Here is a 24278-nt window from a genome sequence, read left to right as displayed (position 1 = left end):
TCCGATTATTACCTCTTTTTGGTAGGAAGAAATTGTTTATGTATTTTCAAACTGCAAGAAGCAACACGATATTTACATCACCGCCTCCTATACAAAGCAACAAATACAGACATAGTGCTGTGTACGAATATTAATATTAATTTAAGTAAAAGTATATAAGTAAGTAGTGTTTTGAAAATGTTTTGATACCAGCTATAATATCAGCTAATGACATATAATGAGAAAGCTGGCATTTAAAAATCTCAAATCAATCTTCACTAAGGATTTCAGTTATTCCGAAGTGGAAGTTAAATAGATCCTAACATCTATCCTTTCAGTATATTCATCATATATGTACGAGTATGTTACTGCACATATTCTCGTCTGAAACGTGTTTCTGCCTTAGGCAAATATCTCGAAAAACATGAAAGATAGAAAAAAAATGTTTCAAAATGTATGTAATACGCATTCTCTGTGTTATTAAAAAGTATACTCGTGGTTGTGAAGATATGACCTTGAGAAATATATTTTGCTGTTAAACGAAGTAGTACTATTCTCTGAATCTTTTCGACAATCAAAGATATTATTTACATAAATTAATTGGTATAGCTTGTATGTCACTTGACATCGTTTAATTTTGCCTTCGAATATGTATTTTCCAACTTTAACTATATTAAACATGCGCAGAATTTGTTTCAGTTGCAAATAACAACTTGTATATTACTTTCAGAATTTACTGATTACTCTTTTATAATTATCAAGTATTATACGGTAAAGATGCATTACAATTCAGTATCAGAAATAATATTTTTTATTTTCAGCGACAAAGTAAATGAAAGAGGAACAAATTTGACGTACATATATATTTTTAATATATGTAGAAAATAATAGAGAAAAATAGATTTATTTTTATTTTGTAAAACATATTAAAATATTTAGTGTTGAAGTTGTTCAACATCCTTAATGTGTAAAATGTTAAACTGTATTTATACTAATTTTGGTAATTATATAGAAAAGGGTACGCTTCACCGATTTCAATGAGCTCGAAATATGATGCCAAGGTCAATATTCTGAACACTTTCTCTTATATTGTACATGTAATGGTCGCTCGGCCTTTGTTTCCAAGATACAGGTAAAAATATTTTCGACGCTGAATATCGTATTTCTAAAGTTGTGTTAGTATTGGATCAAGTTTAGGCTATGCATACATGCTCTCGACCGCATCAGGGACGGTCATCGTCGAGGTTTTAGTCCGTTGGAGTCCGACACTACCACTCCGCTCTTCGCTTTTCACAGAAGCGGCCTGGTGTCCGTGCGGATTTCCTCCACGTTAAAAAAAAAAGAGGCTATGCATACATGGCCTTAGTTTGCGAGATTTTCGAAAATTCCGATTCCTACATGCTCGTCTGGTCGGAATTAAATTTACCTATTTTATATTCTTATTTATATTAAAAATGATTATCAACAATGAATTAGCTTTAGATTGAACTACATATAAAAATACGACCATCGTGAAGTTAAATTTAAGCAAACCTTTTCATAAACATCTTGGAAATTAAAATAATATAATAATAATAAAATATCTTGGAAACAAAAGCTGAGGGGCGGTTACGTGAATAAAAAAAGGTTATTCAGAATGGCAACCTTGACAACGTATTTCATGCTCATTGAAATCGGTGCGGTATACTCTTTCCTACGGGTATAATTAACCTACTTTTACACTTTTCAGTGGGTCCGAAAAGATTGATACAGAAAAAGCAAATGATATCGTACAGAACTGAAAAAGTGGAAGATTATTATACTAATAACAGATGATAAATGATCAAACAATAAAAGATTATTGTTTTCTATGTAACGTTTATATTATATCCCAGAAGGTTTTTAAGTTTTAGTTTCAATCATATGAAACTTCACTATACTATACTTATTGTCGTGCATTTCATTTCGCAAACTGCTACGTATTATAATTTCCTTCAACTAATGAACTTTTTTACTAAACGACTGAAATAAATTTATAATTAAGTCTATGTATGTATATCTACAAATAAGTTTTTAAGAATGAAACACCTAATCCTCTCCAGTAAATTTTCAAATAAAGGGGCAAGTTAAAAATAATAGTGATCGACCCTTATCTAATCAAAGTTTTAATAACTGTTTAAAGTTCCTTCTTTAAAGTTCAATGTTACCAGCAGCATTAAAAAATATCGTCTTTTAACGTATCATTAAATCTTCGAAATAGGCGAGTAGCATGTAACGTTCAATGATGCTTTTGCTATATAAATATAAGCATAAGATGCATAATGCATGACTAATGTCGGATGGACCAAAAGTGAAAATTTAAAAAGTAAATTAATACATATAATATTTATATTCGTATCTATACGTGTAACTACAATATACTGGAAAGGATTATTTGTTTTAAAATGAAGAACATTTTACAAGATGACATCGTAGATAACGTATAAAAAGTATAACATAGATCTGAGATATTTTCATTCAAAGAGTTATTTTATACGCAATTTGGTACATATATTATACATTATGCAACTAAGTTTGAAACTGTCATGCTTATTTTCAGTGATATAGTTTTATATGTAAATTTCGTTTAATTAACCTATTAAGGTTTATGAAAAAATAGGTGCAGTAAAAAAGAAATTAGAGGAAATGAATATTATATTTGATTCCTTTGTTAAAAAAGAAAGACAAAAATGAACAATATAAGCTTTGATCTTTTCGGGATAGTATTTCTAGTGAAAAATATTTTCTACATTTAAACTTGTTATGTTCATATATAAATTACACATATTGCTTTTAATGTATATAAATAATTTTCATAATAGGTGCGTATTATTTATGGTTTGAAGATAATCTTATATAACTTTTAAAATAGTTGCATAGTGTATGTTTACAATATTTTCTAAGAACTTAAAAACGTTTGTTGTTTTAAGAATATCGGAGAACATTATTGATAAGATGAAATTATACGTATAAGTAAAATCGCAGTACCAATTCCTTTAATTATTATTACCGTACAAGATACAGTAATAATCAACTCGATGATTATACTTAATATCGTTATTTTTATTAGTATTATTATTTACTAGGATCTATTTAAACTTGTATTTGCATTTTAGTAACAATATGCATAACTCGCAAAATGTATGTAAACCAAAATGCAGATAAAAGTGTAAGAGATGCAAAAGTAAATCAGTGGTTTCAATTTCAATCTATGCCACTTGAAACATTTACTATTGAAAATTGAAAATTTACTCAAATGCTTTATTCAAGCGTAAGACGTGTTAATTAAATTATACCAGAATGACATGTTTGTGTAATACGAATTTTACATGTCTTTTATTTACCAATTACAGATTTAGAAGTGCGTTGTACGATGTCATTCTCGTTGTTATCAATATAATAGTTTTCTTATGTAAGATTTATATGGCAGAACTATACAGTATTACAATTATTTAAATTGTTCCATGAGTTATAATCACAAAGTAATTCAATTACATTGTATTCGATTACATTGTAATTCGTAATTCAGATCTCTAATTTAATTAAATTACAACGCAATTCATAGTTGTAATTGAAATATAATTACACAAAATAATTGAATAATGTAACTGAAAAATATAAACATAAGATTGAGTCACGTACGAACGAAAAACGGAAGATAAGTCGCATACATAGATTATGTAAATATTTATCTCGTTTCTTCAGACTTTTCAGCTGTAATTCAGTTACATTGTAATTCAATTACACTTATGATTACAGTAATTAGCAATTGAATTAATTGAAAAGTTTGCATTATGTAACATAATTAAATTACAGTGTGGTTTATGTAGCACAATTGTCATGTATAGATAGTAATTTGGATATCACATAGCCATGTATCCTTAAAAATATAATTTTTATAGAAATTATTTTGTAACTGTAAGGTATCTTCAATGAATATAATTTTTATTTAGGGTTTTTGTGTCTAATTAATGTTAAATGTTATGCTTTGTCATATTTATTTTGTTTCGAAATCAAATATAATGAGAGCAGTATGACAAGGTTTCCTCTTAATAAAAATTAATTAATTAATTAATTAAAAATAATAAATTAATAAATAATTAAAAATAAATTATAGTATTTTCATATAGAAATAGATATATTGTACAGATAAAACTAGATGTTTTATGCGGCTGTTAAAAAGTATATGCACTCTACTTACAGAATTAACCTTAGATATCAAAACAATGAAGAAATTTCATCTGCAAAAATATCGATTGAGGCTTCTTTTTCGATATATAAAAAATTTAAGTTTATGTTATGTAGTAGAAATGCTTGTACTCGTTCTATCCATGCATCCATACAATCATTATACATTCGGACAAACGGGAAACAATGTTGATGCGACGTATCCTGATGTTAACTGGCAAGCAGGTCAAACGAAAAGTTTCAGATACACACAATATTTACCACTTACGCACGCGACATCTCGTTTCATTTTACGCAGATACGGTCGACTATACCGAAAATATAATACAGTGCGTCACACAAAAAGATATGTATATCGTTACAAAAAGAAACATATGTATACTGTTATAAAAAAGAGACTTACGGAATTGCAAATTATAACACATGTGCGATATATATAGCAGCAATGTGAAATCAAAGTGTTTTCTCTTTTGGTAATTACGCAGAAGAAGGGGTCCCAATTCCAATTTTATTGAATTTCGGACAGGTTGTAAGTCCTAAGTAACACGCACTTTGTCCGCGGCGTGGGACGATCATCGTTCAAAAGTTATGACGAAAAGAAAATGAAACTTATTAGATTCCATTTACTTCAATAGAAATGGTTAGAGATGAAATTGCATATACGTTTGTATAGGATTGCGATTCTAATAGCGATAAAGTATGGGTCATAGCAATAGTGGTTAGATTAGGTTAGATTAGATTTCATGTATAGCTGGGGAGCCAAGGCCCGCAGACCCGAAAGACCTAACCTAACTTTTGAAACACGATCCTGTCACGCCTCGGACAAAGTGCATATCATCCAGAAGCTTTCCCTCTACAAAACATCTCATGGTCAAGATCAATGGAGTTGAGGCTACCTCTCTTTTTGAATTATATTAATATTTGGATATATGCTAGGCGTGAAATATAGCTATGCTATGACATGATCATACAAATTTATCATTAATTAAGACGTGGATATTAAGACGTGGAAATAATCGAAAGATTATTGCATCGATGCAGCAATTAGAATCCTTAGTTGAATAGCGAGGTCCGATCGGAATGCTAGTTGCAATATGTACAGGGTGACACCGATACCAAATTTAATTTGTAGTAGATTCTCATCATTGTATTTTGTTCCTCAATATTTGGGCCAATAGTCCATTTAATAGATCTTATTATCCAACAGATGTCGAAGAGTAGAAATATAAGTACGCAAATAATCTCTATAATCACTCGCTGCATTCGTTTTTAACGTCTTTAATAACGTGGAATTGGAAAATCTGTTTCTCTCAGTTAACCATCTTCTCGCCCATTTCTTTTTAGTCATTTTGTTGTAAATTGTTGCTTGGGATCGTACAATGACAATTGTACGTGTCCTGCCTTATATTTCCTTTCAGTCTGGGTTGTGTCGTTGCAGTTATGTAAGTCAGTCTTTTAGTTTTTCACTTTTTATTTTCTATAATCAACCTACTTTGTATTATTGATAATGATACTGGAATTGGAAAATAATCAGACATTTTAAAACACGTGTTCCAATGTTGGCATCGCAGCACAAACTGAGAGGAATCGGTACTGTGTAAGTAAACTGAAACTGATGTAGAGGTCTCAACATGTCTCAACGCGTATAGTGGCCTTAAGCGACACAACCGTTGCGGTTCAATAGCGAACGGGATAAATATTTGAGATATAAGAATTCTTACGAAAAATTGTACTTAACGTTGAAATCTTTTCTCGATTGTGATCTTTATTCTTGAACATTTATTTGCATTAGAGAGAATCAGGTATCTTCGATGAATACGTACGTGTGATCGATGTGTGGATATTGAATTTCAGTTGTTTGGTAAGCTTCAGAATGAGAAGTATTGGTATGAGTGAAATACACAAGAAGATTCGTTAGTTGATTCACTGTACAGCACAACTATTCTTATAGTGGTTGGTTCGAATGTAGCCATTTCGAATTATTTTCATGCGAAATACTTCTTGTCTCGTTGATAATCATAATATGCTAATCACAGTGTGTGCAGATCGTACATGCATTTTTTCATGTGCATAAGGATTATTTACTCATTTACGAAAATTATTAGGCAGATTTATATGCAAAAAAGAAAGAATACATTCACCCTTCCTATTCAAATGTCCTTCGAGGTGGTGTTTGATTAGTCGCTGTGGGTTTCAGTGAATGGGCAGATTATCCGATACTTTACAACGCTAAATGTCATAGAGTTGTCGCACCTTGTATGTACATGATGAGATTTGGAATGATACACGCGCGTCGTATGGATTTTGAATATTCTTCGTTACGAGCCCTGCTTACCGAGTAATATCGTGATATGGCACTGAACGTTCCTTGCTGCCCACTCGAATCTGTACACTAGCGTAAGGTAAGATTGCACGTGAACTGGCATTTTTGACATAGCATTAAAAATAAAATAAGCTTCATTTGACATTTACACATATGAAAATTTTTCATTGTTTTGATATTTAGTGATTCCATAAGTACACACACCTACACACATTGCACTCCTCATTGTTAAACTTGTGTTAAAATATCTTTGGTACGTAATAGATTGATATTCCTATATTTTCTTTGCAATTAGTGCTCGTGGTTCATAACTCAACACGAATTTTTATATGATTTTAATAATTAATTTACAGCAATTGAGTACTTTTAACTTAATTATATAAAGCGATGAAAATAATGCAAAATACTTTTGGGAGTTATATTAATTGAATTTTTAAATTAAGAATTTGTAATTTGGAAGGAATTATGTATTGAAATAAATTGGATAATTCCCATGGAGTTGTTTACTTTTGCATCTCTTTGTTTCGACACGAAGCTCGAGATATTAGTCACGTTGCAAAACCATTATAACTTTTTACATTTAGGCAGATACTTTAAAAATTATAATTATACATACATCTTTGAATATATGATACGCGTTCTGTATTGCATTGGATCATAATAGAATTTATACGTTGTACAAACTACGATAAAGACCACGTATCTTATGTTCAAATAATAAAAATATAAAAATTTGTTATGCAGTAAGAATATTTTTCAAAAGTCTTCATACAAAGTCGAGATGTTATGTTCAATTTTTTTGATCAACTTCTATACACGATAGTAGTAGAGCAAACTGTAATGAAATTTTTCATCCTGTATAATAAATAACAACCGAGGATTCAAAACAAATCAGGTTCATGGTACATGTACATGTAGTTTCTTTCTTATGAGCGCGAATGTACTTTTTAATTTAGCGCAAAGTAATTATTAGTATGATATAGAAAAATAATGTATTTAAAAGATTTTTTTAAACGCAAATATAAAGCGTAGACACATCGAGTACGCTAAAGCTGGTTGTTTCATGTTTTGAACGTTCTTAGTTTGTATATCAATAATGTTTATTTTGATATGAAGACTTTGTTAACGATTATGTGAAGTTCGTGTATAATATAATATAATTTGTTGATCTACACGCAGTTGAAGTCTAGCAGATGTGTAAATTGAAATTCATGGACACTACTCATATATTTACAGTACATTGTTCAGAGAAACGCTTTCATGTTGGTCGCGCCACAATAACTATATCTCGTTAGATCTAAATATACATATATGTATATATTCGTCTTTGTTACGTCGAACGCAAGGAAGACCTATATTTTTTTCGTCTCCATAAGAATTTAATTTCCATTGACTGTCCTCTTCTAAAGATCAATTTCATTGTAAACGTTGATGAGTAATCAGTTTTACAAAGCAATTGTCAGTACCATTTAATTAACTTTTCCTGAAACGATCGGGAACATCTGCCAGCTTGTTAAATTAACATATCAAAATACGTCTTGCTTCTTGCATTGGTACATTCTCAAACTAGCAAAGTTTCAATACGTTAATACGATTTAAATAATATTGTTTATAAATTTGTTATCTTATGTTAATCATTTATTTTTGTTCAAATACTTGTAGTTGTCCCAACATAATATGTCATAGTAATGTGAGATTTATTAAATATCTGTAATTATTCGCGCTATCTGTAATATTAATTATATTATAATGTTATTTATTTGTGATATTCACTGTAGTTATCTGTAAAAACCAGTAATAAACATGGAACTATGTTAAAATTGATTTACAATTAACCCACTTTAGACTAATTAAATTTAGTTTACCTTGTTCAACTCGATTCATATGATCTTAACATAGTTCCAGTTTTAAAGCTTCACCAGCATATTTCAGAAGTAAAATTAAGAAGAAAATGTTGTGTAAGCATAGGGCTCTTAAATGGTTTAAGAAAGCTATAACAAAACTACGAAATTGCCAAAGGCTACTTTTTTGTTCGACCACGTTATTAAGAATCATCTTAATGCATCTGCGGAAAATAGAATCTATTACGGTACCGATTATTTCTTCATTTTCTTTAATTGCAACAAATACGTCACGGATCTTTTGCATTAACTCCTGACGCGTATTAACTTGTACTTAATGAACTTTTTGTTCACAGTGAGCACATGTAAAAATCCATTGGCGTGATTTATGGTGATGTGGGAGTTATCCCTTAGGGTAATTGTTATTTAACTGGTTGAGCAAATTAAGTTGACCTTAGCAAGTGAATTAGACTTTGTGCAATCGTGTTAAATAGATATCGACAATCTGTTCTTATGCTGTATCGATGAAATACCAGTCCATTATCGTTTCGTATTTTTGTTATAACCTTTTGAGAAAGAATTTAAGCGACCGCTTACATAACATTTTCGTCTTAATTTTGCTTATACAATATGCTGGTAAAATATTTCGGAACAAAACTAGAATGATATAACTAATACATAATACTAAACATATTTACTCTTGTAAAATGATTCCAGTAAAATAAGAGTAATAACAAAAAAACCTTATGGTATATTATGAAGTACTTATTATTACATATTAAAGGGTAGGGATAATTATTTAGATGTCTATATGAAAGACATCAAAGTTGCTCAATAAGGATTCAATTTATTGTTAAAGAAAATTGATAGAAAAAATTTGACTAGTATTGTTGTAAATATCGTTTGCATTAGCAACAAATTATTGTCTGCGAGACAATATATAGCAAATATTAAGATTATATCTCAATATTATGGTTCTTCTTTTTTGGGTGTGATTTCAAGAAATACGAAAAGCAACAAATAATAAAAAAATAACCATATTAAATAGATTCATTGTAAAAATACTATTTATTAAACAGAATGTGCAAATGGTTAAAGGCTGGAAAAGGATTGTTATAGCAGAAAAGGAGTATATTTATATAACATCCTTGTAATTATTGCACACGTACTTTGTAACTTGTCCCATTATACGTTTACGTAGTATATATATATATATATATATATATATATATATATATATATATATATATATATATATATATCCATTATTATATATATTATATATATATATAATTATTATATATATATATATAATATATATATATTATATATATATATATCCATTAGTATATATATATATATATATCCATTATTTATTACATAACGTTTTGTATGTTTTATGCGTTAGAAATGTTTATTAGTATTCCAGATTAAGATACAGCACGAATAATTTACAGTTTTCTTTTAATTAATGATTGTTATTTTTTGGATCGTTAAGAAGAAAATTTTTAAAATTTCAATACAGAATTCTAGGTAATTGTTTCAATTCTTGTACCTTTCAGTATAAAATTGTCATATTAAAAATATTAGTTTTCCTAAGAATCAATAATAAAATTTGTCATAGAACTTACTCATTCAGTTCTTATGTTTCTTTTGCTATAATGCTCGGATAAACATAAATTGTACTATCGTTCGAAGTCGGATTATTGTCGTCACGTAACATGAATAAAATTTTATACTTATTATACTTATTATATAAATTGTTTTCTCTCCGTCGCATGTACCAATCGTAAAAAGCAATACCACATTTTTTATTTTAATACAAGCACGTTTTCATAGTCTCGTGCTACGAAGAACGAATCAAATATATTTATTATTCTCTATAGTATTCCCGAATCGTTTCCAATCTTATCTGCATGAATTTCGTTGTCAAACTTTTTTTTTCGTAAGAATGTATATTTTAAGGAACAAATATCATAGTTAAGATGAATAACGGAAAGAATAGCGTGATCGATACTAAATGATGCCTACAATTGGCTGTGTTTATATTCACCCAAGGTGGGGGTAGCGATGGTGATATCAATGGCCTTTCTGTTCTGTGGCCTTCCTGAAGTGTGCTACCGCCCATGATTTGTGTAGTACTGAAATCGTCGTCGTTTCCAGAGGAATCGAAATCGTCGAAACTGCCCATATGAATTCTTCTGCCGTTGCTGTTGCTGTTCTTCTTTCTCCCTTTTAGTATAGGTTTCTTTCTCGATGGTTTCTGATCGGTGATTTTCACAAAAGGACTGGGAGTTGTTTTCGCAACAAGATGTAGTTCTAGACCAAAAGAACAATTAATTACATATATGACGGTTAGATCTGTTGTATAAATGTGTGTGTCTACAGCATTTACATATTACATATATATTTGTTAACTGCATTTAACGCGTTCACGTCGGCGTGCACCACCGATGGCTCATATTTGAATGTTCCATTGGACGGTGCATACCAACAAAAATGTAGTTCGTTTAGTAACTAGAAAAAATTGCCATATAGTTGAAAATTTAAATAATGGAAATTTAATGTATATTAATTGAATGAAAGTAGGATTTATTTTATTTCATCTTAATATTACCCACTTCCCATGACGAGAAATACAAATAGCAGTGCCGGCGTGAACGTGTTAACTTAATATGGTTTCAAAGGTATAATTTTACTTTATGGCATACTTCCATAAATAGGTATCTATAGTGTTTGATTTCCGCAGTCGAAATTTACGACCTAATCTTTTTGCGTGTAAAAATAAAAAAAAAACTCGCGGGTCAGAAATCACTTTAGGCTGGATGAGTTGCTACACGCTTCTGGGCGCTTGAATAGTAATAGTCCGGGACATAGTGACTTTGTAGCGTGTAAAAGAACTAGCTGCTTGAAAATTATTTAACTTTGTGATAACAGTCAAAAAATATATAAATTTTTGGTAATTTCAGTGGAGCTTCGTCATCCGATGTAGGTACGGGTCGGATGCCATACTTTCGTTTACTTCATTTTCATCATCAATGCAACAAAGTTAGACGGTTCCCAAGCGGTGAGTTATTATAGTACACGAAGAAGAGCTGTTTTCTCTTGGATTACAAGTCATAGTTCGATAGGTCAGTGAATCGGAGATCAGTGGACACGGAATTTTCTGCTCGGCCTCAGCCGCTCACTCGTTTTGCTGACTTTCGGGGCAGCTTAGTGGCCGAGTGTTGGTGCATTGAGCAAATGTTTTGTCAAATAAAACGTACAGGGTTTCTCATATTTGTCAACAACAGAAGTGGCTGCAGTGGTAGAGTAGTTTTCCATAGTTATCACGAACGATCTGATGAAATAATTTGTTTATTGATAAAAAGACGACTTATATGCATTATATCCGTTATACATCAAACGAATGGATTTTATCTCTTTTACAATTAAAATTTTTTGAAATATTAAGGTGATCTGAAATACCACCCCACATTCTCTTTCCATTCCTATTACCTACAATTTAGTAATAATCGAATCGATAAGACGTGTTGGTTACCATAAGGCTACCTCTCAACGACCTTGAATCTTAAAACGACACCATTATGCGTATAAAATACAATAAGTATTAAAATATAATAAGATTGTCTTAAATGAACGTCAAATCGATTAAAAATGCTTGTTATCGAATCATTCCAATACAAGTCAGTTTTTTTTCAACGACTGTCAGTATATCAATCATTTTTTAAAATAAGCGCGAGGGTGGAAAGGGGAATGGGTCCCAGATATAAAATTTTAGTTTCGGGTATTTATTAGTTTCTGAGATATCAATAAAAAGCTTTCGGTATTGTACATTGAATTTTGTCTACACAGACGAGTATACAGGGTGGTTGGTAACTGGTGATACAAGCGGAAAGGGGGTTATCCTACGCGAAAAAAGAAGTCGAAAATATAGAATAAAAATTTTTTTTTCTACGATCTAGAGTGAGATCCGTTATAACGAGACGTGGTAAAGTGCACGCGTACCGAGCGAAAATTCAAAGTCAATTTTCTCGAAAACAAAGCCTGAAATGAAATATTGTTATTCTATATTTTCGACTTCTGCTCTTTTGGAAAGTTGGAAATTCTCACCTCGCAAGGTGTAAGATTTACAATGCGGACCCCGTCAAGAGGTTAAATGACACCCTAAGTGAGCCTCAATCCTTAATATCATAAACCTCAACACCCAATGAGAACGCGACACTAGACCAGGACGTTGCGTTACGCGCCCTCCAGCATGTACGCACAAGATGCACCACATGAGAGACGCCCACGACAGTTCGACAGTTACAGGATTGGATAGAATAAATTCTCACTTCACAGGAAACATTGACAAAAACACACCCCGTGACAGATAGACGGACAGTTAGAATGTAAGCTGGACAGTCATCGCGCGCACTCGCCTAAGTTTAACTCCATTACGTACAGTTCATACTCTTCTGTGTATACTAAATAGTTCAACTAAACTACTAAACACAACCTTAATAGACATCTTTAATCTACTTTCAGCTTCAATAGCGTTCAAGGCTCGCGACGTCAATCGACCAGTTGCAGCCTGACTGATTGCTACCTAGTTGATAATTCACAACGCTGTTCCTCGACTTGCCAGTCTCCAATACCATCGTCATCACCAAGGACCATATTTCGAACAACCTGCTCTCCCCCTCATACAGCACTGTCCCGCTTCTACCTATTTTCTCTCCCGAGGAGAATATCTCGAGGAATGAATTTTCAAGGAAGATCCCCTCGAATCATCCAACCGGTCCAGATATGTAGATGATAACTTTGTGACTTGGCCCCATGAAAGTCTGGTGAATTTTCACGACTTCCTTAACTTGCACCATCCAAATGTCAAGTTTATTATGGGAATAGAAGTTAAGCTCCACCTACGATCTTTCCTGGATGTACTTTTGGCCAAGGAACCAGGCAATCCTCTCGGTCACCGAGTTTGCAGGAAACTCACCGATACTGACAAGTACCTTTCATGCATCATCCCGCTACCAACCAACCCAGAAGGACTCGGTCATTTTCTTATTTGTCAACCGCATGATTAATATTTGCAAACAGGGTCTTTTGGAATCAGAACTAGACCATATGAGAACCGCGATAACCTCTAATGACTTCAACCTTACTAGAAATAACTATTTCAGCAATATCATCAATAGTCCAACAATACCAATTGTAGCGGTACAGATTGTAAAACAATCTTATAACAGTAAAGTAAGAAATATAGAAACCTCATTTTTCCTACTTTGATATCTCATCGATAGTTACGCCATCGTTGATCCAGATCATAGGTTACACTGGAAGCTATTTCGAGCGAAGATATCTCGTATCCACTTAAAAGGACAAATTCGCGCTTACTAGCGTACGTGTGACCAGCGTTGCCATTTCCCAAGATCTCGTGCACGCACAGGTGCCGAGTTAAGTGGATGATTCTGTATAATTCGTCCATGATTTGCAATAATGCAATTACAATGGAATATCGAAGTATTACTGTCTTCTTATTGTACTCTGTAAATTCTAAGATTCTATTTCCTTCTTCGTAAACTCGCCGTGAGTTCTAAGATCTTCCATTTTTTTTTAATGATCCAAGATCGTGTCTAAATATGTTCGATTTACTTTTGCCTGCAAAAGTTTCACTGTATTTATAAATATTTATAAATATGTCGGATTTGTCGGGTTGGCGCTAGTTTTAGGGGCGCGTTGCGTATCTTCAGTAGGACAAGCCATCGTAGTTATTCATTGAGGTTTATATTTACAATTATGTGTATAAGTGTTGATTTAACAGGGTTTAACAATTTAACGTGTTTATTAGACACTCTTAAAGTAAAGACAATGTTTTTAAATTCAAACGAATCCACGGTCAACGGGATAACTCTTTGTACAATTGAATATGTTTTGAAACTCAAAGTGACGTTAGCTGTGACGCACGGTATCTTTCAAACTGACTGACCTGACGTTACGAGTAAACTCTCCAATGAGATCATAAGAATAAAAGACTGACATGATTACATTTGTCAATTGCGTATTGACCGGGGTTATCGACAAAATTTCAGGCGCCGTTACTAGGCAGACCCGCGTAGAGCCGTCATTTGTTAATACAGCGTGTGTCCCTCAATATTCGTACTTTTACTGTTAAGTAAAAACGTTCATCCCGTGACCGTGGCTACGTTCGGTGATCAGTTGTGTCACCTCTACCCCAAGCCCATAATCAGATCGTATCACAACACGACTTCTAAGTTCTACCATTTAAGCACAACTACAATAAATAAACCAGATCAAAGTATTGGGATCTTTCCAAAATTCCAAAAGAAAGGCACGATGTTCCTACATCTCCGACAAATATAATATTTCGGAAATCCTTCAATCTCTTCTTAATATTTTCTCTGAGCTGTTTGATCGTCATATTTTTGACTTCACAAAGAATTACATACAATACTTGCGAATGTAATATTTTTCAAATGGTTTGTAGTGTTTTCGAATTGTTCTTAATTAATTAAACAAAACTACAATTATGTTCGTTGATTTTGTATCGTTGTTCATTTCACGCTTTATTTTACAACGTCTTTTATGACATGTCTCTATTAATGCTTCTTTATATTTCTGCCTTTCTATAATATGCGATATTTTAGACGAATCTTGATCTTTTGCTATTAAATGTGTAAATATATCGAAGAAACTATATTTTCTACACTTGTTACAAATACTTACACTTATTGACTACTTTGAGTAGCACTGGAAGCGTTAATTTATGCGATATATATTATTGGCCAACAATACTCGTTACGACGAATTGAATATTAAAGATGCTATTCAGTTAATGAATGGTATAGAGTCATTGTTGATCCCATCAAGACGATAATACGTAACGATCCTGCAATACGTTGTGCGTCAAGCCAACGACCAGCGGCTGATTATTTGGATGGAACAGAGCTGCTAGAAAGCGAAGATGGCAGTGAGTTGATCGAATTTGAAGATAATTACGGGTTGATGACGTGCGGGCCGTACATGATAAGAGTTCCTCCGAGGCATGTCTCAGGCATGAACCTCATGACATGAATGAGGCAGAACCTCAGTATCCGTTCTACCTTCGAAGTGAAATGGCGTTATGAGACGAGGTCTCATGCGAATCCTATTTATAGCGAGTAGTACGGACAGCTTCGAAGCAACGAAATGTCATCGCTGTGCGAAAGAAGTTGCAATTGTTTAGATACAGCGATAGGTATGTGTATTAAAAAGCAAAAACATCACGTAAAACAGGGAAACGGTCTAAAGAATCGGCTGATTGTCAAAAATATAGATTTAGAATTTGGTCTTTATGTCTTCAAATATAGGAAATTTCTAATATACCGAAATGTTGCTGAAAAGCAAGTTTCTTTCGCAACTCATTCCTATTTGCACGCGTTTTTATCGCGGTACGAATTCCATATGTTTACGTGACTATGTAGGTGTGATATATTTTATCTGGCCTTAAGGCCATTTTTGATCTCCCATCTTTGACAGGATATGGTGACAGTGCTTGGTTTATATCATCAGTCTTCATCGTCATACCCGGAGCAAATATTATCCCTGTCCCCGTGATTTGATCCCGGCCAGTTGAGCGAGTCACACATTTGAATAATAATAAAACAAAACGAAGTGAAAAGGTTTCAACAACTAATAAACAAGTCGGAGAGATGGAAGGTAGGGTAACGATATAGTGAGGGTTTTGCGGCGTAATGATGCACAATAAAGAGTACAACTCAACCATTTTTATGATCTTGAAGCACATTATTATGGACAAGATCCTGAACAATTTTCCCTATTCTATGTTTAGTATTGTGTGTATTATATAACAATTCGTTTTAAACAGGCCTTCGTTTTTCAATGAAAGCAGCTATATATATGTCGGAGATGAAAGGAAAACCGGAGCCTTCCCTTTGCAATTTTGAGGAAGCCTTCTAATGCTTTAGCCTAGATTTTATCATAACTGTAATTAAGCAATTGTCATTTGTAATTGTTTGATATTTGTGAAAGCGAAAGTGGGTTCGAGGTGACAACTGGTCGCCGAACGTAGACACGGTCACGGGATAAACGTTTTGCCTGACGAAGGTGTGGATCGGTTGTATTGTTCTCCCTAGAAATCACATAGAATTGTACTTTAGAGATGTCGATATAATGGGACACACGTTGTATTAGGAATCAATCTCCAGACAGAAACTGCCTAGTAACGGCGTTTGGATCTTTATCGATGTTTCCAAATGTATACAACAAACTTTTGACAGAAATTGCCTAGTAACAACGATTGGAACCTTCTCGATGTCTCCAGCGAGCATATAACAAACAAATGCAGTCGTATAGCGAAAAAGATTTTCATTAGATATTCATTCGTGTAATCGCCTTGGAAAGTGATACATCGAGCAATTTACCGAGTGTCTCAGCAATCGTATTTTTGTGTTTAAAATTATTCTACGCATAGTAAAGAGTTATCCCGTTGACCGTGGATTCGTTTGAACCCCGGAAACATTGTTAATAGCGTTAATTAAATTCATTATTCGTAAAACCTATCAATCGTTAATCTCATTATTCGTTAAATTTATTATTCGTAGGACATGTTATTCATTCCTCTTATTGTTCGTTAAACTTATTATTCTTTAATCTAATTATTAGTTAAACTTATCGTTTGTTAATCTTATCATTTATTAAACTCATTATTCATAATATTTTGTAAAATCTTGTTTATTCGCGTAAATATATTCTTTGTTTCGTGGAACAATGGCTAATTCAAACGAAGAATCATTACGCGCCTTAAATCCTAATGATAACCCGACATATATTACATTTTTACCAGGTGAAGATCAGAACAAAGTCCAACATTTCAAATATCAGTTGATTCGTTAAAAATTATTTACTATTGCTACTTATTTGTGTACATGTACTATATATCATACGACATGATATGATATGATGTGATGTATATGATATGTTGTATTCTGTCGATTTTCTGAATCAGCATACCGTATGTTCTGCCATGTCGAGCCACCGCGTAGCCAGAGTCACTTTTACAATCGTTGTTCAAAGACGAACAACCTCGAACCGAAAATACCTGCTGCAACAAGACCTGCTGGACAAGACGGAGCCCAAACCAGCCCCTCAATCTCTCCTAGTTTTTCCTACCCCAAGAAGTTGCATAAAAACTCCTTCACACATTCATTAAGCATCTCTCTACGTGACAAGTCAACTTTCTTTTTTCAAAGACTCTCCGTCAGCCATACTGATATATGCTAATATATATACAATAAATAATATGTATGTCGGAGATGAAAGGACATCGGGGCTTCCCTTTTGGAATGTTGGGAAAAACCCCAATACCCTAGTCCAGACTTTTACTATAGCTACACTTAAGTAATAAAACTAAGAAATGGTTTTAATGTTCTAATCCGATTTTATGACGATGGGCTTAGGCTCGAAGTGACATAATGGGTCACTGAACGTAGCCACGGTCACGGGAGAGAGGTGTACCTGACAGAGGTATGGAATAATTATATAGCTCTCCCTAAAAACAAAGATTGACCCGAGAGGTGGGGGGAAGAATATATAAGGACAGTTCCACTTGGACTGCAGGTCAATTCATTCAGATAAGCTTTACTTGTACGTTGAGTTATACGTGTATCACATCGCACTCGTCATACCGTTGCCCGTGGATTCGTTATCGAACCTGAATTCGTTGTCATCAACATCTCGACCATCCGATTGCTGCTATTACTTGTAGCCTCCTGTAATAACCGCATTTGTACCAATAAATATCAGCTATAACCGCGATGGTAAATTCGAGTTAAGGTTCATCAAACGCCCAAAATTCCAACCTTAACATGACATGTATATTTATATATAATATATATGTCGAGTTATCATTGGGGTTAGGGGCGTTTAACGAATCTTCATTTGGATTAGCCATTGTTCTTATACAAAATAGATGATATTTAATGGTACAAATATGATTATTACAGAATTTGACGAGTAACCGTGGCGATTAGCTACTCGAGATGCTAATGACAATAATTTTAGGTTCAATAACGAATACCCGGTCAACGGGATAGCAAATGCGCTTTCTTCCAAAGTCTAAGTCGAACTGAACTTACTTGTCCATAGTCCAAGTGGAACTGAACATACTTGTCCACAGTCCAAGTGGAACTACTCCTACTTGTCTACAGTCCAAGTGGGATTCCTCTCATGTACTTCTCTATGCACCTCTCTGTACCCCTTGGGTCAACTCTATTTTTAAGGAGAGCTATACAACTCCGCCATGCCTCTGTTAGGTACAAACGTCCATTCCCTGATCGTGGCTACGTTTAGCGACTGGATGTGTCACTTCGAGCCCAAGCCTACTGTTATAAATCTCGGGCAAACTTAATCGGATTAAATCATAAACAACTACTTCTAAGTTTTATTATTTAAGTCTAGCTATAATAAAAAGTCTAGACTAAAGTATTCGGGATTTTCCCAAAAATTCCAAAGGAAAGGCCCTGATGTTCTTTCATCTGCGACATATATATTAGTACTAAAGCTATCGAATATGCAGATAAAGCAACTGATATGCACCAATCTAACCCAACATGTAATTTCTATAATTTTACTACTTGATATTAAAAATGATTATTGACAATGAGACAAGTTAAGATTTGGTTATATACAGCAAGGAGCAGAATAGAATCAATGTAGAGCTTTTGTTGAAAATGATAACTTATTTATACGATACTATATGAGCAGTAGATGATTGGAAACGTTCTAATACGTAGTCAGACAGATCTACAGTTAATAGAATTTTGTTGAGATAAACGTCAGCGATTTTGTATCAGCAAACATAGATATTTACAGAAGCGACGTGTAAAAGAAACTGAAATTTGGTGGCGGATCCGTTATGCTACAGCCCACAGCCCTCGAGATGTTCCACAGAATATAGCGTAGGATCATTGAGACGTATTAGACAGAATAAGTCAATACACGTATAAAGGAAATTTTAAATATGAAATGACAAGAAAGGGCACAGAATATAAAAATTGACAAAAGGAATATCGCTTTCTAACACGATGCAGGTTCTAAGAGTAAAGCAAAAATAGTTGCAATTTTGCAAAAAAAAAAGTTTTGGACTGCTTGTCAGTTCAAGGTTTAGACTTGAATCTGATTGAAAATCTGTGGACAATACTAAAAAACAAAAAAAAAAAAAACAATTAGAAAATGAATATGATTTCCCATCAAGTAATCTCGATGAAATTTTTTATTGGAGAATGATTTAGCGTGCCTGTATCTAGCATTAAGTGTTCAGACGATCAATGTATTGGTTATCAATATTTTATGGTTCTCTAGACGATCAATACACAATATATTGTCCATACGGTATTGTCAATATTTATTGACAAACTGTATTTTTTTTATACGTTCGGTATTATCGACAATACATTCAATTTCCAATTAGATTTCAAAGATGTCTAGTCAAGATGTCTGACCAAAAGAAAACTTGTGCAGCCACTATTTGAATATAATCAAGGCAAAAGCCAAACAAGACTTATATCCGAAGACATAAAACACGAGGAGTAAAAATATTTTTCATGAAACAATCTCATAAATATTCGAAATATTGACAATACGTTAATCTCTTCCATAATATGATGAATGTTCAATAATACTGACTATATTATATTGACAATATATCGGTTGAAGATGGTCGTTTGGCACACTTATAATGTCGAGAATCCTGAAATATCGACAATAACATCTCTCAACTGACATGGTCCCCATGTGCGTGGGACTGAGATACGACCAACCAATGTAGGGCAGACACCTTGTGTCGACTTCAATTGCTCAACCTTCGCCCATCATAGGTCGGGTTGGGTCCCTTTCCTGGGCCCTACTATCTCCCTAGGACGGTACCGGTTTAGGTGGTACGCTGCTCATCCGCTGACGATCCTTGGGGAGGCACAAAGTCTGCCCCTGGCAACCTCATCGGCCCATTAGACCAACAGTTGGCAATAAACCAGTATCGCCACGAATCCAACACCAAACTACCAAGATGGCGGACTTTACCTTCGGGGCTGATCACGGCCACCGTGGTATCAAAGAAAATCATCGGCAAGACTGTCGTAACAGACAGATGATCCTGTCACCGTCACTATCAGTCGGTACAACTTGGATAAGTCACCACTCTAGGATCAAACACCATAAATCACGAGAATTAGAAAGGAAAGAGGCGAAAAATAAAGGTATGCAATCTCTCAAGAAGTAAGCACAAATTTGGTTGACAGAATACCAAGACAAATTACAGCCGTTTTAAGTGCAAGGTCATGTACAAAATATTGTAATCGTTTAAAACTTTTATTTCTATTTCTTTTTCGTACGCTCCAAAATGCAACCAAAAGTGTATCTATATACCTAGTGAACTAAATGGAACGTAATAAAATTTTTATACGTTTATTAACGAAAAGCAGATGTAAATTAATATACGTGTTCTTTTCATTCCTTATCGTGATTTATAAATAAATTATCATTTTCTACAAAGAGCACTGTATCGGTGGAATTTTGCTCTTTGCTGAAAATATACAGCTGCCTACGCTAGAATGTACTGTAATTCTAACTTTGATTCAACTAAAGTTGTTTGCGAATATCTCGAAAGTTAACGAGTGATGGTCATATGTATGTACAGAAAAAAGATACTCACAATGTTGACTTCCACAATATATTTGAATCCATTTGCCATCGAAATCGGTGACATGTATCGTACTCGGTATAGTTATCAATAGTCGCTTTGTGCGACGATTATCAATTGTTGCTTAGTAATTTTAAAAACGAGAAGGATTTTAACTTTTCGAGGCGAAAGGTAAAGATTTCCTAATTAGAAAAAGTTCTAGATATGGAAACAAAAGAAAATTTTAAATAACGGAAAGTAAATTTCAAGATTAAACAAATTCTTCATTTCATGGACAGAATAACAAATCCGTAAATAATTAAGTAAAAGAAGAGTAAAGTTAAGTGAAAACTTTGATGATGTTGTAAATACTGTCAAGATGACCTTCACATAATGTTTTTATCATCGTTAGATACACACTTTGAAACCATTAAAAACCTTCTTAGTCACTCTTTCTTGCCTTAATCGTAGCGAAAATTAAAAAAAAAATGAAACTAATTTGGATGGCCGATTTAAAATTAACATCCTGTACGTACATGTAGATATATGTACTTAGAAAAGAGTTTTTAACATTCGATAGAAACAAAAGATCTTGTGTCATCCATAGGGTTGACCCATAATAACAAATACACAAATCGCTTAAAAAACATAAACTGTATTCTCTTTTTATACGAAACTGTACAGCTACACTTTTTTTACACGAAACTTGTGTCCTTTTCTTTGATAGACCGATTCTTCGAAACATTCTGTCCAACAAAGCATAAAGTGCAATGTGCGATTGTCTACTTCATATAGAAATCTGAGACATCTCACTTTTAAATTTAAAATATCTGTCGAACTGTAGATTTTCTCGATATTGTACCTTAATACATACTTTTTGAAAACAAACTTGACCTTCATATGTCTTCTATGAACCTTTCTACAAAGAAACAAATCGCGTCAAATTATGTCCCTCTCGAAACCATCTAGCTTTTATTTGAAACATTTTTCGTTAAAATCGTTACTTTAAGACTTTAAGACTTAAAAACTTTATCATTGAATGAATCAGTGAAATTTGTTGTAGATTCTGTCGAAAATATCTTGTACGACAAAATATAAACATGTTCTCCAGATAAATGTGGCATTCAAAATATTGTACTAATTTAATAACAATAAATACAAATTTAATAACATCTTCAGTGGTTCACTTGTTGAAAATCGAAACGAAATAGAAGCACAATATCGGTAAGAGCTCAGATACGTTAAGAGAAAATTCACGGCTTATAAATTAATTTTGTCCGATAAGAAGTACCAACTGATTAGTTAAAACTATGAAAGCAGTTATTGTTACATATCGTAATGTAAATTACCCTAAATAATAAATAACAACTATGGAATTCTCATAAAGGATATAACCTAACAAACACGAAGATGGTACCCCGCTGGGGGTAGCCACCCACATGATAATCAAACAGCTAAAAAAATTCTACCAAATGTCCAAATTGGACAAATTGTGAATGTGAAATATTAAAAAAAAAAAAAAAAAAAAACTATGGAATGATTCCTACGCATCATATATTATGTTTATGATAATGTTTTCTATTATATATTCAACTGTATTTTTTCGGATTACATCCAATCATTTTTCATTGCATTGGATATTTTCATATCAAACTTATAAAGTTCTTCCAGAATATGTGTTTTAATTAAAAAAATCACATTCCTAATCTAAAATATAAAATGTTGTACAATGTTTTATCATATTAGTATTTTTAATAAATTTTGCATATATTTTACCCAGCTTTTGTATATATTTTGCATGAACTTTGCACATTTTAACATAAATTTTACAAACATCCACCTTCTAGTTACGAAACTCTACTATTATAATTGTGTCGAGCGTTTGAAAGAAGTCTGAAAATATAAAAAGGAATTACAAGTGCAATATGTTTCGTAGAAATCACAAAAGTATTTAAACGATCAATTATCCTTTATATTAACAAACCCATACATTTAATGGCATATAACTACATTTAACACTTATATGCTTAAGGTGCTTATTCGTTCTGTATACTAATTGTTTACTAAATATATGTTTGCAATAAATGTTTTATATTCTCTATGTACATATGAATAGTTTGAAATTTTACTAATATAATTACGACAGTTATGTCTCATTACAGAGCTAATGAAATGTTTTAATATTTTATATGACACTTACAATATGGACATGAAAGTTTGTGTATGGTATTATAGAAAAATCACCTACAACTAATATTCATATTGTTATTCTGAATAGAAGTAAGATGTAATTTGCAGGGAAATCTTTGTGGAAAAATTCGTATACGCTGTCTGTAAACTAATGTGCACAAACAGTCACGAGAACGTAATGCAAATGTACGATAGTGTTGCATAACGCCTACACAGTTCGATGAAGCAAAACATGATAATTTTTCTAGATAATTTTATGATAGATTTTCGTATACACGAGACAGTTTCTGAACCAGGGCAATAAATTAAAAGTTGATGGCTTTTTTAGTTGGCATATGGTTAACAATGATATTTGCTATTTGAATAATATTTTTCAGATTTTCTGTATTCATTGCTACTGAAGATAAGTATTCATTGTTCCTCATAAATCCGAGAAGTTTATTAATAATAAGTAAATGAGCGTTCGGACGATTAATATTATTGTCAATATTATTGTCAATATATAAGCTTCTCGACATTGTATTGTATTGACAATATACAATATGTGTACATTTATTGATTCATCGTCTAGAGACGCCTTGTGAACCTTAACACGTTGACTGCCACGCGTGTTTTCAAAGAAATCTCTGTCAGGCCACGCGTAGAGCAGTACCAAGCGTTCTCTGCTAGGTGCTCCCATCGATATTTTAGTAATGCGAGTCGCTCAAGTGGTGGTCTTAAGAATGATCTTTCGTTTCGCTTGTTCGCTACATTAAAACCACTAGCTGTTGTCAAATATAACGAAGGAAAGTGTGGTATAGATTATTCCGACCAAATGGTTTCTTATGCCACCACAATTAGAAAAGGAATCAAATGGTACAGAAAACTTGGCATTCGATTCTTTCTGGGAATTTCTGTTGTACACGCTTTGGCGGTTTACAAAATTGCAACAAGAAAAAATATAAATATTAGAATATTTAGACAATTATTACTTGCCAAATTATTAGGGTTGTCTGAAAATACAAAAAATCCTTGTATTTGACGGAGTCAGCACAATATCTCCGTTCGGAAAAAT

General features: G+C 32.9%; 1 protein-coding gene across 1 annotated transcript in view; it reads right to left on the bottom strand.

Moving 5' to 3' along the window:
* Positions 1–9753: 9753 nt before the first annotated feature.
* LOC126875174 (lachesin-like) overlaps positions 9754–24278 on the bottom strand; it is a 549607-nt gene continuing 535082 nt past the window's right edge. The window contains exon 12 of the mRNA XM_050637912.1: positions 9754–10668. Coding sequence (XP_050493869.1) covers positions 10310–10668 — 359 coding nt within the window. The 3' untranslated portion in view covers positions 9754–10309. The remainder of the gene's footprint in view (positions 10669–24278) is intronic.

Source organism: Bombus huntii, chromosome 17, assembly GCF_024542735.1.
Source record: "Bombus huntii isolate Logan2020A chromosome 17, iyBomHunt1.1, whole genome shotgun sequence".
Taxonomy (NCBI): domain Eukaryota; kingdom Metazoa; phylum Arthropoda; class Insecta; order Hymenoptera; family Apidae; genus Bombus; species Bombus huntii.
The sequence above is the reverse complement of the archived record's forward strand: the minus strand, read 5'-3'. Positions and strand labels throughout refer to the sequence as shown.